This window comes from Mercenaria mercenaria, chromosome 2, assembly GCF_021730395.1.
Source record: "Mercenaria mercenaria strain notata chromosome 2, MADL_Memer_1, whole genome shotgun sequence".
Lineage (NCBI taxonomy): Eukaryota > Metazoa > Mollusca > Bivalvia > Venerida > Veneridae > Mercenaria > Mercenaria mercenaria.
The window spans coordinates 81,306,853-81,325,586 of NC_069362.1; the positions used below are offsets into that span (position 1 = coordinate 81,306,853).

The 18,734-nt window shown below is 35.8% G+C and overlaps 1 protein-coding gene across 1 annotated transcript in view; it reads left to right on the forward strand.

Annotated features, from left to right (window-relative positions):
• The first annotated feature begins 1,724 nt into the window (after positions 1 to 1,724).
• The window catches only part of LOC123564412 (cytochrome P450 3A24-like), a 29,656-nt gene continuing 12,646 nt past the window's right edge, over positions 1,725 to 18,734 (forward strand). The window contains exons 1-9 of the mRNA XM_045357980.2: positions 1,725 to 1,979; positions 2,307 to 2,403; positions 8,479 to 8,531; positions 8,961 to 9,057; positions 12,241 to 12,357; positions 13,411 to 13,493; positions 14,517 to 14,668; positions 15,941 to 16,065; positions 18,515 to 18,641. Of these exons, the coding sequence (XP_045213915.2) occupies positions 1,912 to 1,979; positions 2,307 to 2,403; positions 8,479 to 8,531; positions 8,961 to 9,057; positions 12,241 to 12,357; positions 13,411 to 13,493; positions 14,517 to 14,668; positions 15,941 to 16,065; positions 18,515 to 18,641 (919 nt within the window). The 5' untranslated portion in view covers positions 1,725 to 1,911. The remainder of the gene's footprint in view (positions 1,980 to 2,306; positions 2,404 to 8,478; positions 8,532 to 8,960; positions 9,058 to 12,240; positions 12,358 to 13,410; positions 13,494 to 14,516; positions 14,669 to 15,940; positions 16,066 to 18,514; positions 18,642 to 18,734) is intronic.

Consider the following 18,734-nt stretch of genomic DNA (forward strand, 5'->3'; position numbering starts at 1 on the left):
TAGGCAGGCAGGGATGTTAATATGAAGGAAATACTTAAACATAACTGTTGCCAGTTCCAGTATCCATATCCGAAACCAATGAAACTCACAAAATGGGTAAGAAATCCATATTGTTAGATGAACTTGTCAAGGTCATTGAGATGAGTGACCAAATAAACATACAAGGCAAGTGCATAAATTGTGGATGACACAGCATTAGTACAAAGTCTGCAGTATGCTGATTTATGCTGATGCAGTTTTGAACAACAGAATGCATTATGAAAGAATCGATATAGTGTTTGGCCGGTATAGGCATCACTCAATAAAATCAAACTTCAGAGGACATATCAACCATGGAGAAGGGTAATTGAAATTAGAGATATCCTATACCATTACCAAAAAAAACCAGAAGAGCTGATGATGCAAGCCCCTACAGAAAATACGTTGTTGTTGGTTGCTTTCAAGCAGCAGAAACTGTTGAAAGCAATGTCAGTGATCTTAATTTGGATGTCTTAGAGGCTAAACACGAGGAAACTGACACAAGATAATGTTCACTGTAACACACTGTTGTATCTCTCAGGGATACTAACATATTTTTGCTCGTACTATGCCACCTACAAGAAATAAATGCAACAGTATGGATGGTGACTGGAACAGCAAAAAAAAAATCCAAATTATTTCCATGTCAACACAATGTTAGATAGATCATTAATAATTGAAACGTTGCGTAGACTTTGCTTGCCATTCATGCACTCACTGGCTGTTCCACAACAACATATTTCTGTGGAATCTCTAAAACAATATCTGCATTAAGAAATTTAAAGCCAATGCGAAACTGGTCTTACAAGTAAAAAAAAAAAAACAGCCTTTTTAAAATTTTTAGCCGAAACACTGAAATTTTAGAGAAACAGTCTTTGTATATTAACAAAATGTCAGCGCATTGTACGATACGAAAAGTTTAGCTCATTCAATAGAAATAAGTTTAGTCTTTTTGAATTCTGTCAGTCTCAACTTTAATAAATCTACACGACGTTATTTGTTTTACTTCTCATATCCATAATTATCACCGAGAAAAATGAAATTTTATATTAAAAAAGTAGCAAGAATGGCGAAGATCTGACGCTTAAAACATGCACTAATTTAACCTTTGGCCTTGTGCTGTGACCTTACTATTACCTTAAGAATGCGGCGCCACCACTCCCCCTGAAATTTCCCAATTGTGATAAAACTTAAAACTGAACATGGTTGTCGAACAAAGAATGCCATCAAAGTCAATTTCTACGCCTCTTTCTCGGATATATAGGCACAATAGACAGGATATCCTAGTCAAATCTGTTGCTACAGCTACTTTTAGTTTGAAGTTGAAACAAGTGTATATTAAGGCAAATAAAACAACGGCATTAATTCTTTTCAAGAGTTTAACTTTGACAGAAGGTTTGTCCATTTAATAGACTAAGCGAGAAAGTGAGTCATATTTGGTCAAAACTTAGGTCAGTTGGTCAAATTCTGGAACAACTTTTGCTTAATGTAGTAGCCATATCTGTTTCATGTATGCGTGTTATCTATGGGTTGCCCAAACATAATCTTGAACATAACTTCCCATACTCTTCTGATCTTTCCATCCTAACAAAACAAGTATGTAGATAAGAATAGGTTCAGGTAGAAAATATAAATATAAACTATAAATAGATTTAACAGAAAAAAAGTGGAATAAAATAAACAGATTTAATAGTAATATGGGATGGAGAGGGAGAATGAATAAACACTATGTTTATCACACTTACTCAGAGAGTTTGTGATACTGCATTAGAATTAGTCTACTTGACACAATTTAAGATGCACTGATGTTGAGTTCAAACTAAAATACTTACCATAAGTCTATAAATCATATTGTTAGATACATAGATCTGACTCGGACAGCAAGCTGAAAGGATGGAGATATTTGGGCTCTACTGGTTGTCATGGCAACTAATCATCCTTCTGCTCATTCTAGGAGCAATGTGAGTATGTCTTTATTTTCAAATTGCTTTAATACTAGTACTTAATTAACAATAAAATCTGTAAAAAGATCCTTTGGAAGCAAAGAATGCAACCAAGCGGAATAATAGCAGACTCGGTTTGATTGAGTCTGTTCATTTGCTTATACTAGTTTCAACAAAGAGAGACTGAAATTTCACATTCGTGTAAAGATATTTTATTTTTCAGCCATGTGGTTAGGCATATACTGATATGAAGCATTCTCAAGATAAGATTAAAAAGAAGAACTGTTAACATCGCAAAAATGAACTGTTCTTGTGTTTCACTGTGAATTTCATTGATATTTTCAGTTTTCTGTATCGGCATTTTACAATACTCAAGCGTTTAGGTATCCCTGGTCCAGCACCACTGCCTTTCTTTGGAAATCAACTGGAACAATTCTTCAAAGTATGAAATTTCTCAAAACAATTCAGTTAATTTTGGTCAAACTACTGCCTAACATGGTCTCAGAATTCCTATCATTTCATTTTAGTTTAAAACTCGCCCTCAAGCTAAAGCCTGTTATTAGTATTAAGAAATAACACTTTAAGTTTTAATGATAATTTTGTGTTTATTAGTCCCTTACCGGTCGAAAACCAGTTTCAAGGACTATAGGATTGCGCTTTTCCGTCCTTTTGTCCGGCGGTCCACCCGTTCGTCCGTCCGCAGTTTCGTGTCCGGTCCATAAAAACTCATTCATCAAGGATTTAAATGTTACTTGTTAAAAATGTTCCCCATAATGATATGACATGTTATGCGCCAAACCCAGACCCCTAGCTCTAAGGTCAAAGGTCAACAAGGCTTTTTTTCTTCAGATTTGTAACTCAAAAATCTATATTACTTGGCACAAATGTTCCCCATAATACGACGACGTGTGTTGCACAACTTTCAGACCCCAAGCTTAAAGTTCAGAGCCACCCTTGGAGGTCAAAGGTTAACATGGCACGTACCAGTCCCTGGCTCGCGGATTTTGCTTTTTCCGCGTTACCACCGGCACAAATATTTGCCTTGAGTGGAAAATTGCGATGATTTTTTCACATTGAACGGCTGTTGACAAGAGCGAAAAATCGCGGTAATTATACAATACACCGCAATAGAAGTATCAATAAATGCCCGCGGCGAGTCACGAGGAATAATCACAGCGGGTCGCGGTGAATTGCGATGGCTCGCGGTGAACCACCGGCAATCACCGCGAAATCCAGGTAAATTTTGTAGGTTAAATACATATAAACTCTCTACTGTTGTTACATGTGTAATTGCATTAGTTTTTTCTGTTAAAATGGACAAATAATAGGGTTTAAGAACAAATAAATAAAATTTATGTTGATATGTTATTCCATTAGTTTAGTAAATATCTATAGTATTTAACAAATTAAAATTTATTCCTATCTTACCTTTCGGATAAATTTCAAAATTTACACGTAGGGCTTGGCGTTGGAATTTTGTAGTTTTAATTTGATATTTAATGATTTCCTATTGAGGATTAATGTTTATATTCATTCGCAAAATAAAACAGAAATATAAGCAATATATAGCATAAACTGTCTCATGTCATTGTGGAGTACCGAGGTTGGAGAAACAAAAAAAATGACCCGTTTAACACTTGCAGGAAGTGTCACTTTTCATACTGTTTATTGTCAACAATATTTTAAGCATAGTCAAATACTGTATAATACACGTACTTGACACTTGACACTTTTCTATTTTTGTAAAGAAACAGTTGCACAATGTGATATGTATTATGAACATACATTAATTATATCAGGCCTTTTTGTTATAGAATATTATATAAAATATATAAATAAATCGTTGTTTAAGTACTTTCTAAGTAAACCACTTTACATTTCGTCAAGGATGGTTACCTGTTTTTACCAACTTAGTTTTAAATATAATTTTATAGTAAAATTTTATTAAATCTTTAGGCACAATAAAAATCAGAATTAAGAGTCTTTGTGTTTTCGTTTTCGGCAAAGGCCGACTCTTATTTTATCCAGTTGTAGCTAGTTTTAGCAGTTTTAACCAAATTTACACAATTTTTACATGTTTTACATAGAAAAGAAACAAAGGTAATAAAACTTTAATAAGAAATGAGCCGTGCCATGAGAAAACCAACATAATGGGTTTGCGAGCAGCATGGATCCAGGCCAGCCTGTGCATCCAATCTGTCTGGTCAGGATTCATGCTGTTCCGTTACAGTTTCTTTAATGCCAATAGGCTTTAAAAGCGAACAGCATGGATCCTGACCAGACTGCGCGGATGCTGGTCTCAAACCCACTATGTTGGTTTTCTCATGGCAAGGCTCAAATAACTTTAAGAAATCCAGTAGGAATGACATAGGAAAATCCAGAAGTGAGGAAGTACAGTAAACAAGCAGACGACGACAGGCAACCGAAAGCAGGCAACAGGTAAAAAGGTAATTTTTGGCTAAGAATTATACCGCGAAATTGAGGTGTCCCGTACTCAGGAAATGCGTGTAGATCTTTTATTATCCAATAGATTTGCCTCCAACTTTCCACATCGATAAAAGATAGATACAGCTAGATTGACTGGACATTTTCATTAAGATATCAACATTAAACTAAACAAAATTACTTAAAAACGGCCTATTTTCAGTAAAATTACCGGTAAAATTTCATACAGCGCGGTCGTAAATAGCTATTATGTCTAAAAAGTAAATAAATTGAAATTAATGCGGATATTCAATTTGGACTTTCGGCTAGGAAAGGCATAAAACAGAATTAAAAAATCTTTAATAATAACAAAATGCCGTCAATTTAAAAACATACAGTAAAGCGAAATTGTTAACCATAATGCGAATAGTAAAGTACATGAAGTAACATATTTATCGATATGACATATAGACGTGGCGTGTAATCTGAATGGAAGGTATCGGACGTAAATACATTGTTGTTATAAATGTGTAAAAGTTAGTTTATATAATGAAAACATACGTATTTCTGTTGGAGTTTAAAGCACTGACTTAAGAATATTTTTATGATATTTATTTTACATCCATGGAAAATTTATCTGTTATCATGATATATATTTCTAGCTTTTATTAAATCAATCATTTTTATTGCAAAAGTTTCATGAACATTATCGGGTGAAAATCAATTCCGTTTTAAATGCAGATATTTTATTTACATTATAAAATCATTTCGATATTATTAATTTCACTATGTAACACCTTCAACGCCTTATTTACATGTAGCAGACTTGATCACTAAAATATTACAGAAAGCTGTAAATATATGATTTTTAAACTCGTAATCTGATAATATCTGATAAAAATTCATTCACTATATAATTGAGCCGCGCCATGAGAAAATCAACATAGTGGCTTTGTTACCGCGCAGTCTAGACAGGATCGAAGCTGTTCGCTTTCATAACCTACTGCAGTAAGAGAAACAGTTAGCGAACAACACAGATCCTGATAAGACCGCGCGGATGCGCAGGCTGGTCAGGATCCATGCAGGTCGCAAAGGGACCTCTGTGATTTTTACTTATTTCATCAAGTTCAAATACAATCTATATATCTATAATGTTAATCACAAAGGGGATTATGATACCCCCTGCAAATGTGTGAAGGGGATTTTGTAACACCCAGTCATTTTTCAGTGGAGGGGATTTTGATCAAGGGGATTTTGATATACACTCGGTCGCAAAGCTACTTTGTTGGTTTTCTCAAGGCGCGGCTCATATTATGCAAAACTCCTGGAAAATAATAAGATATAAGATAACGAAGTGAAATCTTCAATTACCTCATCGTTAGTTCTAATAAGTCCTTTAATTCCTGATCTGTTTCTTGTCGTCACACATGTATTTTACAAGAAAATGCGAAATTTGATTCGTCCGTTGACGAAGTGTCATTATAGGTTACTTTTTAATTCCAGCGTAATTCTGTAACTTTTAAGTTAAACACAATATCACAACTATGATGAACAATGACTGTTTTCATGTCTTTAATTTTCACGTGTACTTAACGCTCGACTAGTAACATTTTTATGTGGAAAATTTAGAACATAGCATGAAACACTCAAATAAGTATCAATTATAATTAAATTCATATCTCGGAATTAAAACAAATGGGCATCATTGCACTTGGGGCAATTATCGACTACAATACGTTGATGAATGAAATCGAATTTTGGATGTGTGCTGTATTTTCGCAACTCAGCCATCGACATATTCAATTACTTCAACATAAATAGTGTTTTATTAAATATTGTTGCAATATTATTCAAAACCAAAATTATCTGGTTAAAATGAGTTAGCTAATTAATGTATACGAGTCCAATGAAATTACATAACGCCGGAATTTTAAAAGCAGTGACAGTCTTTTGTATATTTATGAAATTATAGAATTTAATGGAAATTATACTTGAAATAGAATAGTTAGAATATATAAATGCTTGCAAAATACAAAATACTATTTATTTTCATCTTATCTAAATAAATTAACAAATAATTCAGTAGTACATGTATATATACATGTATTATACAAGTTCAAAGACATAATGACATTAAATTTCATAACCCTGATGTTTTAAAAATATAATCCTTGCAGTTATTAAATTATATAAGTTAATGGAAATAACACTTGAAATAGAGAAGTAGAAAGAAAGAAATGATTCAAAAATATAAAACATTGTTTAATTTCTCCATTTCTTATCCCATCATAGTGTTGAAATTTTAAATTAATTGTATACATAACAACAAGCCACTGCATTTACCTGTAAATCGCGGCGAATCATCGCAATTCACCGCGAACCACCGGCACTTCATCGCGATGCGCCGCGACCGTCATCGCGGGACACCGCAATCGATTTTATTGCATTTGGTCGCGGCGGACGCTGTTAAATGTATTGCGGAGATGCATGAAAAAACGCGCATCCCCGCGGCTCAGGAAATTGTCCGCGCTAGGGTCCAGTCGCGGGGAAGCGCGGACTTTGAAAAATCCGCGAGCCAGGGACTGTACAGGGTCTCTTTCGTGTCTTGTTCAGAACTCTTGTCAGTCATTAAGGGATTACAATATTACCTGTCACAAACGCTCCTCTTAACCAGATACTTGTCATGCGAAAAACCCGGATCCTTAGCCCAAAGGTCAAGGTCGAAGATTAATAGTTTTTTCCATGTCTAATCCATAACTCTGTGATCCAATAGGGGTAACATGACCCAGCTAAAAGGCCAAGGTCAAAGTATAAGGTCAAATGTCAAAAGGGTTTTTTCCGGTCCAGTCCATACCTCTGTCATCCATTTAGGGATTTTAATATTACTTGACACCAACGTTTCCCATAATGGTACAATGTGTCATGCGTAAGTCAATGTTCAGTAGGGTTTTTCCTGTCCAGTCCATAACTCTGTCATCCATCAAGGAGTTGTAATATTACTTAACCCGAATGTTCCACATAATGAGATGATATGTCATGAGTAACATTTAGATCCCTACATCAAAGGTCAAGGTCACTCTTGGAGGTCAAAGTTTAGTAGGTTTTATTCCAGTCCAGTCCATAAGGTGTCGGCCGCTCAACCCTAGGGTCGTGGGTTCGAGTCCGACTGGGGTCACGACCATGACTTCTCATATGATACCAGTACTGTTTTTTATTTTTCCAGGAAATGGACTCGAGAGTGGTTCAAATAAGCTTTAAGCTTTCATCACAATCGAGCTAAAATAAATTAATATAAACTCTGTCATCCATCTAGCGATGGTAATATTTATTTTGGCACAGATGTTCACAATAATAAGACGACTTGTCATGCGCAGTACCCAGACCCCTAGCGCAAAGGTCAAGATCACACTTGGAGGTTAAATATCAATGTATTATTTTCTTGTCCAGTCTTGTCCAGTCCATTACTCTGTCATTCATGAAGTCATTTTGATATTACTTACCACAAACGTTGACTTGTCATGCGCAATACCCAACTCAAATGTTAAGGTCACACTTGAAGGCTAACAGTCAACATTGATTCTATGTAAATTCTCTTTTCTTGTCCCATCTGCAGCTTTATCGTCCATACATAAGTATATGAATAACTGTATAAATATTCGACATAAGCTCATGTGTCATATGGACCCAATTAAAAATTGTATTTTTTTTCAGAATTACCTTCCCTTTTATATGATGAAGTGTTTCTGTACATTTTTACCATAATTTATTTACATTTATCGATGTTATAAGCAATCAAAAACTGTAGATTTTTATATACTCAAATTTTAATCCAAACATTATGCGTTATAACATTTCGTTAATATAGCACAACATTGACAGATATCAGATCGTCAGGTAACACTGCAGCTGAGACAAATTAGTCACATTCTTGTAGGGGACTTTGTATAGGATGGCAATACTTAAATCACTTGTTTAGTTTATTTTATAGCAAACTATTGATGATAATAAAACCAGTTTTATTAAAAAATGTGTGGCCCAAAACATTTTCTGTATGCTTCATATACTCTGTATATTAAGTATTGTGTGTTTATAGGGTATACACAAGACAGATGAAGAATGGTTACAGAAATATGGAAAAGTTTTTGGGTAAGTTTGGTGTGTTTGTTTTATAAAGGATGTACAGTAAAGGATGCATTAACACCGGTATGAATGTTTTGTAAAGAGTACAGTATAGGCTGTTTTAACACCGGTATGAATGTTTTGTAAAGAGTACAGTATAATGTGAATGCTTTAAAAAGGGAATAGTATAGGCTGCATTAACACCGGTGTGGAGGTTTTAGTAAAGGCTGCATTAACACCGGTGTAAAGGTTTTATAAAATGTACAGTATAGGCCACATTCACACCGACCTACCCATTTTAAAAAAAGTCACTAAAGTACACATAAAAGTATTGCAGTCTGATTTATGTAGTTTAATGGTAGAAAAACAAAACCGAAATATCATAATTGTACAAACTTCTCCTTCTTGTTTGCTTCATTATTTTAAAAGTTTTTTTTACCATACAATTGATTTCAGTTACTACAGTGGCTATCAACCAGTAATTGCAATAACAGACCCCGAAATATTGAAGGCTGTACTTATCAAAGACTTCCAGAACTTCACAGACAGACCTGTAAGTACCATTCTGTTGTATCAGTTTTATCTATAATTGTCCTTAAAGTACCATATTTCTCATATTTCGTATTCCAATTACCAGATATAAATGTTACCAAAATGGACAGAGTCAGAAAATCATTTCATTATACCCCGCCATTAAAATGGTGGTAGGTGCGTACAATATTACCCATGTCTGTGTGTGTACTCATGCATGCGTCCGATGTGTGTGTACAAAATCTTGTCCAGCTCATAAGCTTGTTGTGTATTACTGTATATTAAAATAACTTGGCACGAATAACCACCATTTTAGGTAAACAATATGTCGCTTGCAACATCCAGACCCCATGCTGAAAGGTCAAGGTCACACTTATTCAAATAACGTGTTTAAGACCCATACCTCTTCCTTAAAAGTAATCGGCAAACTTAAGATTTTTTTCAGTAATTTCCTTGTTCGTCCTATATAATTTTATGCAGGCATGGATATTCAAATACCTGTGCAAAAACATTCGCCATAACACGATAAGGCCCATACCTCTAAAGGTCAAGGTCACATGTGGAGGTAATAGATTTAAGGGTTGTTCTCTTTTCCAGTCTTTAACTTTTCATGCATGCATGGCTATTCAAATATATTGACAAACATCCCCCATAACAAGATAAAGTGTCACATTCAAGACCCAACCCCCTACCTTAAATGTTTGGTAACACTTAGAAGTAAAGATACATCATTTTTCGTGTATGTTCTGTAACATTGGTATAAATAGATAGATCTTAAAGTAACAGGAACAAACATTCAGTAGCACTAGACACTATGTTGTATGCAGTAGACTTGACATCTTTTAGAGGCCTCTAGAGGTAAAATTGAAAATCAAACAGAACTACATATATATTGCCCTGTGCGCGCACTATTTCGTGTTCATGCTCTAGTTTGGGTTCATGCTATATGCGCATGCGCTAGCTTGTTCTAGATTCAAGATGAGGTCAACGGCCTTTGTAAAAGCTGCGTCATCATTAGTTGGCATGATGTAATCTCCCTAGGCACACATTCCTGAAAATCTGCAAGTCCTCCTGAAAATGTCGCAGACAGTTCTGAATGTTTTGAAATGACGCAGGGATTTCTGGGACGGTTTTATCTCCATTGGCACCGATTCCTGAAAGTCTGCAAGTCCTCCTGAAAGTGTCGCAGACAGTTCTGAATGTTTTGAAAGGACACAGGGATTACTGAGACGGTGTTTCCTCCCTTGGCACCGATTCATGAAAGTCTGCGAGTCTTTCTGAAAGTGCCGCAGACCAAGAGAAATGATTTAGAATGAGTAAAGAACCTTTGGCATCATGTAATCTCCCTTGGAACCGATTCCTGAAAGTCTTCGAGTCCTCCTGAAAGAGTCGCAGACCGTTTTTAATGATACAAAAAGAAACAATGACTATTGTAACGACGTTTTCTCCCTTGGCACCAATTCCTGAAAGTGTCGCAGACCGTTCTAAATGATTTGAAAAGATTCAGGGATCACTTGGGTGGTGTTATCTCCCTTGGCACTGGCTCTTGAAAGTCTACGAGTCTATCTGAACGTGTCGCAGAGTGTTTAGAGGGACTTAAGATGAAACCAGAATGTATAAAACATGGGCTTTTCCATCGTTACCACCGACTCTTTGTGAGCCTGCCCGCTTAGCTCAGTAGGGAGAGCGTTGGTCTACGGATCACGGGGTCGCGAGTTCGATCCCCGGGCGGGGCGTATGTTCTCCGTGACGATTTGATAAAAGACATTGTGTCTGAAATCATTCGCCCTCCGCCTCAATTCATGTGGGGAAGTTGGCAGTTCCTTGCGGAGAACAGGTTTGTACTGGTACAGAATCCAGGAACACTGGTTAGGTTAACTGCCCGCCGTTACATGACTGAAATACTGTTGAAAAACGGCGTTAAGCCCAAAACAAACAAAACCGACTCTTTGTATGTCGTTTCAGGGGACTGATGGTCGACCTCCTGCGCTAGCATGAGTACACTCTCAGGCAAGAGGAGGGCGAGAGGAGGTTGGAAGAGGAGCTACTCAATTTGGCAAAGGAGGCCCTCCTCAGACCCCAGAAACGTCATAATCAGCATGAGAAAAGTTTAGCATTGCAAAAACGACAATATTTGCATTTTATACAGAAGTTTATTTTTAGACATAGCATGACATAAACCCAAAAGCAATAGTGTCATTCTTTATAGTTCAACGTCGATTTTTCCGCCCACTTTAACATCGTCTTCCGATAATGTTTATTTTGGGTTGATTTTCTTTCTTTTCCAGTTCGCTTTCTACCCAAAGTCCGACCCCCTGCAACGGCCCCTTAACGTCTTCCTGTAAGGCTCTTCCAGCTCCTTCCTGTTTGATTGATGCTGGTTTCGTTATTTCTGGAGGTTCGTATTTTTTCAGAACCTTATCAAACAGGTACTTTCTCTTGTTAATCGCGTACTTCCACGCCTTCTCACTGCCGTAGTCATCCAACTACTCCAGATCAGATGCCGTTTTCTTGATGGATCTATAAACAGAATCTTCTTTAAGAGCACGACACCACAGTATAGTTTTAGCAAAGGTGTTCGCCATCGTCTTCCTATATTTGTCTCTCATGTTACGGAATACGCGATTCCTAGCGACATTTAAAGTGACACCCTCCGCCTCCATGTAGCTTTGCACTCTTTCATTGTATTCCGGTTGCCACTTTTTTAAAGTTGTGTCTATAGTGTTAATCCATGGATCCTCTGTTTCCTCGTCGGAGGAATCCGCAACATCCTTTCTATGGTCATTTTTGTTCGTTAATTCTTTATCGCTCTCGTCATTCGAGACGTTCATTTCTTCTGTAGTGTCCGATTCGCCGCTTTCGTCTTCGTGTTTCATCGTCTTATGACGTAACATGTTATCTCGTCTACTGAATGTTTTCCCGCAAACGTTGCACGTGATCATGTCGGCCTCTGGCTTGAAAATGTGAAATTTCTCATCATGCCGTAATATATAGAGGAGCACCCATGTTAAGATCTCAGCATACTTGAAAATTATACGTGCATTCAGTTATCTACTACATGCCGCTACGAGGGCGTAAGTGTTTTACAAACAGTTCTTGTCAAAAATGTCTTATTGTCTTGTCAAATTGACATAAATTTAAGAACTCGGAAAAAGAACAATTGATTTTTTTGTTTGTATTTAGCATTGCACTTAATTCATTTCAGCAAAGTGGTAACCTGCCAAAGTTACTTTTGAATACACTTTTCTTTATGAGGGGACGAACCTGGAAGAGAACCAGAAATATCATAACACCTACCTTCAGTGCAGGAAAACTTAAAAATGTAAGAATATGTATGTATGTAAACAAACAACTGAGTTAACATTCACACCTGAATTTTGAATGAATAATTATAAGATAATTGTAGTAACCTTTTTAGTTTCTTTAACCATTAGGAATTGATAACTTGAATTAAACCATCATTGCCATGGTGTCCACTGCTCACTGGTTGTAGATGCAAATGGGAATATAAATCTTGAGAGTAACTGTTTAGATAGTAACAAGGTCTACCGAGTTACCGCATAAACAGTTACCCGCATGCATGGTATTCCCATCTGTACATACAACCAATGGAAGAATCGTTTCCTTTCATGTAAAGTTCAACAAATAAAGGTAAAAATGAAATAAAACAATTGACTGTCTTACAGTACTTTTTTCTTACATTAGGATGTTAAACAAAGTGAACAGGAAATATACCACGACGAAATAATAAAACCTGTGAATGAAAAGATCCTTTGGAAGCATAGAATGCAACCAAGAAACATAGTAGCAGACTCGGTTTGACTGAGTCTGTTTAAGAGAGGTAATGAAATGTGCAACACCCTTCACGCACCCTAGCACCAGCTTAAGCGGAATTCTATTAAATATGAATGTTCAGAAGAAATAACGTATTAATTCTGTTTTTGTTTTATCATTTGCAGCGAATGTTACGTTATTTACGATAAATAACGTATTTTTTTTATCTAAATTTGAAATGTATTATAAAGAACAAAGAGCAACATTTAAGGTATCTGTTTTCATCCGGAGTTGGTTTTACATCATACCTCTCGTACACCACGGGATGTAAGATGGAGTTTTCAAACACCGGTGAAAACACCAGAAACTCCGGTCCAATATGCAACAATTGTTGTGAACAATTGTGTGCATATCTGTTGTATTACAGATGTGGACAATCATGCGCACGTCTGTTTTGCTGCAAATGTTGTGAAAAATTGTGCCCATGTCTACTTTGCTATAGACGCTGTACAAAATAAGCTGATACCTGAGTTCTTTCATATGGACTGGATGTGATGGAGAATAGGAGATAGAAATTTACGATCACAGTACTTTCTTTCAGCTGATCCCCATCATAAACAAATGTGCAGAAACACTGGTCAGTAATATAAATGATAAAGCTGGACAAGATGTAGCCATCAGAAAGTAAGGAAAACTTGTTTGTTTTTGTATCAGGGTAAAGAACCTTTTCTCATGGACTGCTGGATGGGTCTTCATCAAACTTAGTCTGTAGGGTGAATATGAGGTCTTCTCAATTTTTTTTCTCAAAAGGGGGCAGTCATTTTTACGGGCAATAAGTGCTAAAGATAGAAATATCTTTAAACAACTTCTCATGAACTGCTTGAAGAACCTTCATCAAACTTGGTCTGTAGGGTCTTCTCCTGTGTTTGTTCAAATAGGGGAGCTTGTTTCTTTTTAGGGACTGCTAGAGCTAAAGACAGAAACACATATTTAAACAACTTTATTCTCATGAACCGCTTGATGGACTCTTCATCAAGTTCGGTCTATAGCGTCAAGGTTTTTTCAAATGGAACAACCTCGTCCCTTTTATGGACTGCTAGAGCTAAAGATAGAAATACATTTAAACAACTTATACTTATGCACCGCTTGATAGATCTTCATCAAACTTGGTCAGTATCATCAGAAAAAAAAACCTTCTTATTTGTTAAAAGAGGAATTCTCAGTCTCTTTAATGGGCAGCCAGATTTGAATTTAGAAATAAACGGCTTTTATTCATGAACCGCTTGATGGACCTTCGACAAACATCGTTTCTAGCATCTTTATAAGAGCCTCTCTAGCGCTAGAAATAAAAGAAAAGACCTTTAAAAATACGTCTTCTCAAAAACCGCGTGGTGAATTTTCATGAGATTTGGTCTGTAGCATCATTGTAAGATCCTCTTCCAAATTTGTTCAAATGGTGGCACTAAGCTCCTTTTAGAGTCACTAGTTTATGCTAAACACAGTTGTTTCCCTTCATGATTTAGTCAAAGTCAGGTAAGTGACTTAGGGCCACTATGGTCCTCAATCGATATTTTTGCCTGTTTCACACTTCATTTACTTAACAATGGATGCTGTTGCCTGTTTTATATAATTCATAATGCACTTTATCATAGATGCTATTGCCTGTTTATCATTTTTCATTCATATTTGATGCTTTGTCCATTTCAGATTCTTCATTCACTTTACAATGGATGCTATTGCCTCTACAGCCTTTGGTATTGACATTGACTCACAGAAACAACCTGACAGTCCATTTGTAAAGAATCTTGATAAAGTCTTCAAGTTAAGAAAGTGGACAAGGATACCTATAGCTATTTCTGGTAATTTCACAGTAGTTGATACAGAAGCGATATTGGTATATCAAATTGACTGTTCTGAATAAAAGGATAGAGACTTCTTTTGCATGTTTTTATCTAATTAAACTTAATTCCATTGAATTAAAACTTAAATTTCAAGCACAAGCAAGTAAAATGTTTGCACATGTTACCTGTTTATAAGTTATTCATCACTGTATTCAACAATTTGAAATAAAATGTGCTCTGATCTGTTCCCATGAAATTGTCTATTTACATTCTTCATAAAAAATTGTTATTACAGTAACTATGCTTGCGTTTACAAAAATGTATCGACTACAATATCCATAGAGTGCACTGTTGACATTTGCTGTGGTAGACATATTTAACAAATTTAATTTGGATTGCTTTTCCGATTTGGGTTCAGAGTACTTTTGTGCTGTTTGGATCCATTATAATTTCCAAATTGATATCCCACTGTTTTCAGTAAATTTTCCAGTCAGGTAGGCAAGCTACTCATAGTCTTATACTTAACAATCTGCACATTTTTTGTCAGAGGTTTGTTAAGGGTGGACTATTAGTATAGGTTGATATTCAGACGTCCAACGTCCTTCATCATAACTTTGACTTTAACGTCTCCCAAGCATCTGTAGCATCCTTGCATGGACCTCTCTATAGCGTGTACAAATTGTTCTGCTTAGCCCCGTTTAGGGCCTTCCAGAGTTAAAAAAATACCTATAAGAAATTTCTTTTAACAAACCATTTGATATATCATCACGAAACTTCACCAAACATGATCTGTAGAATCGTTGTCTGGTCCTTTTACAAATTTATTCAAATGGTTTCCCATTGCTCCTTTTAGGGGCCGCCTGAGCTTAAAGTATAAAATCCTTTAAAACGACTTTCTCTCATGATCAACTTAGGAAAAGTAACCAAAACGCTTCTGTAGCAAACTTTGATATACCTATCTCAAGTTTTTAATGGTTTTGCTTCGAGCCTTGGTCCCTTTTAGCAACCACCAGAGCTAAAAATGAAATAATCTTTGAAAGACTTTTACTCAAAAACTATTTGTTGGATCATTACAAAACTTGAACCGTATCATCCTTACATGAACCTTTTTCAAGTTTGTTCAAATTGTTCAGCTTGATCTCTTCTAGATGTCATGAGAAACAAAAATATAAAATCCTTCAAACAGCTTTTCTGGATCTTCATCACCTTTGGTCAGCATGGTCAGAAGGTCAAGATCCTTCTCAGATGAGCGTCTATGGACCATTTTGGCCATTCTTTCTTTCATTCTAGCTGCTGTACCATGTATAGGGAAACTGCTGTATAAGTTGGGAATCACCACATGGCCAAGAGAGAGTATTCAGTTCTATGAAGAAACTGGTAAAGCATTAATAAATGAAAGGAGAAACAATAAAATGGTATGCTTGATATGTTTTTTTACTTCATTTCTAATAAATATTTAAGTGCCTCATCTAAAATGAAAGGTTGAATATTATTACATACAAGTACATACTACGCATAATAATAAGTATTAGGTAAATAAGCATAAACTTGATCTCTTAGCTATATTAGTACTTCATAATCATGTACAATAAATTTCAGTTATAAAGAACATTGTTATAATGATTTTCAAGTTATACAGAACAATTCTGATGCCCTGAATTTGGCCATTTTTATTCTGTGTTAAATGGTTACAATGTATATTGTTATTGTAAATCATCAGATCTAAGGGGCAGATTCTACTTTTTCATGTACTAGTGTTTAAAAGAACGTTTACATAAAATCTGTAACAACAAACCCCATAATCAAACTACTATGCCTCTGAAGGCGGCATTAGTAATTGATCTGTCGGTCTGTCCATCTGTCCGTCGTCCCTTCTGTTTCTGATCAAGAACTGAAGAACACTTTGACCCAAGAATCCAGAACTTTCTAGACAGTTTTGTAAGCAGTAGATGATCCCCATTAAATTTTAAGTACATCATTTAAAGGTCAAGGCCTTGGTTACAGACACTGAGCTAAAAGGTTTTGTGATCAGTAACTGAAGAATGCTTTTTGTCGAGCCCGCTAGCGGATGCGAAGACAAAGTTCTCCAAATGGCTGTTCGGTGTATGTGCGTGCGTGCGTGCGTCTGTGCGTCCGTCCGGATTTGTTTGTCCGGACCATAACTTTGACATGCATGGAGCAATCTTGTTTATATTTGGCATGAATGTTAACCTCAGTGAGACGGAGTGTCATGTGCAAACCCCAGGTTCCTATCTCAAAGGTCAAGGTCACACTTGCAGGTCAAAGGTCAAATTCAAAAATGACTTTGTCCGGAGCATTTCTTCTTCATGCATAGAAGGATTTTGATGTAACTTCGCACAATTGTTCACCATCATGAGACGGAGTGTCATGCGCAAGAACCAGGTCCCTAGGTCTAAGGTCAAGGTAACACTTAGAGGTCAAAGGATACAAGAATGACAACTTTGTCCGGAGCATTTCTTCATGCACGGAGGGATTTTGATGTCGCTTGGCACAAATGTCCACCACCATGAGACGGAGTGTCATGCGCAAGAACCAGGTCCCTAGGTCTAAGGTCAAGGTCACACTTAGAGGTCAAAAGTTAGATACAAGAATGACTTTGTCTGGAGCATTTCCTTTTGATGCATGGAGGGATTTTGATGTAACTTGGCACAATTGTTCATCATCATGAGACGGAGTGTCATGCGCAAGTTCTTAGAATTACTTCTCTTTGTTGTTACTATAAATAGCTTATATTCATAACTTTTTTATTACTGGTCATAGGGAAAAATCAAGACCACTTTTCTGTAGTACAACATGCATGTTACATCCAATTTTCAGGCGAATTTTGACCTATCTCTACTGGTGAGGATTTTTGTGTGGACTTTTTTTTAAGATTTACGTCCCTTTGTTGTTACTTTAAATAACTTATATTGTAACTTTTTGCAATCTCTTTTTTATTTGGCATAAATGTTTGCCTCAGTGAGACAGGAAGTGACTCCCAGTCCTTTTGACGGCGGGCGGGCTCGACATGTTGCCCGTGGGCATCTAGTCTAATGATAAACAAGGGGTTCAAAAGTGTATGAATATCTCTGCTAAACCAATTTTTTTTTTTGGAATTCATTGCTATTGGGACATTCATTTGAGATAAAGATTTTTAGCAGCAATTAAATGTTGCTGTAAAAATGATGAATATGATTAACTGAAATGAAAAAATGTGGTACAGAAAAAAATTGGAATGGCTTTAATTATTAGTAGTGATTGTACCTAAAATTTCGAACTATGAAAACCAATTAAAGAATAAATGTTTGCCGCTTATGTATAACATTTAATACCGAGTATAATACTCAAGTTCTGATTTAATCATAGTGAAGCGTGTTGTTTAAGATTTTCTGAAACTTCGTATTTAATTTACTTGCACATGCTCTTGCAGATAGTCATTGATAAATATCTAATCCCCAGTTATAAATGGATTATTGCTGGAAGAACTTATCTCGGTGCAAAAAAGTTGTCAATACATGCATATTGTATTACATCAGAAAAGTACAAACCTCTTTTTAAGCTGAAATTTAGATTTAATATACTCTTTACCGTATCACATGTCATATATAAAAGCAAGAAGAAACTCTTCAGTACTTATCACTAAATTTTTAACCATTCAGTTACCTTATTGTTCCTTTTTACTTGTGTCATATAGGTGTATAGATAAATGAAAGATAGGGTTATTATTAATTGTGTCATTGATTGATCTATAGTATTATCTACAATTAGTATATTTCTCATGTTTCTATATTGACTAAGTACCTACTTTCTGTTGAATTCTTTCATTAGAAAACAAATATATGTAGGTAACTGCTTACCTTTCAGAGTAGGGTAGACTTTCTACAAATGCTGATGAATGCAGAGTTTGATGAATCAAAAGAGGAATACATTCATAATAAATCTACATTTTCGAACGGAGTTTCCAATGGTCATCAAACACATAAAGTAGAAAGTATGTTTGATTTTAAATGTTGCAAGAATAGTTTGGTTCGATATTAAGATTGATGTCTTGGATAAAGGTTTTCTTTAGTCTTGATAAAATTTA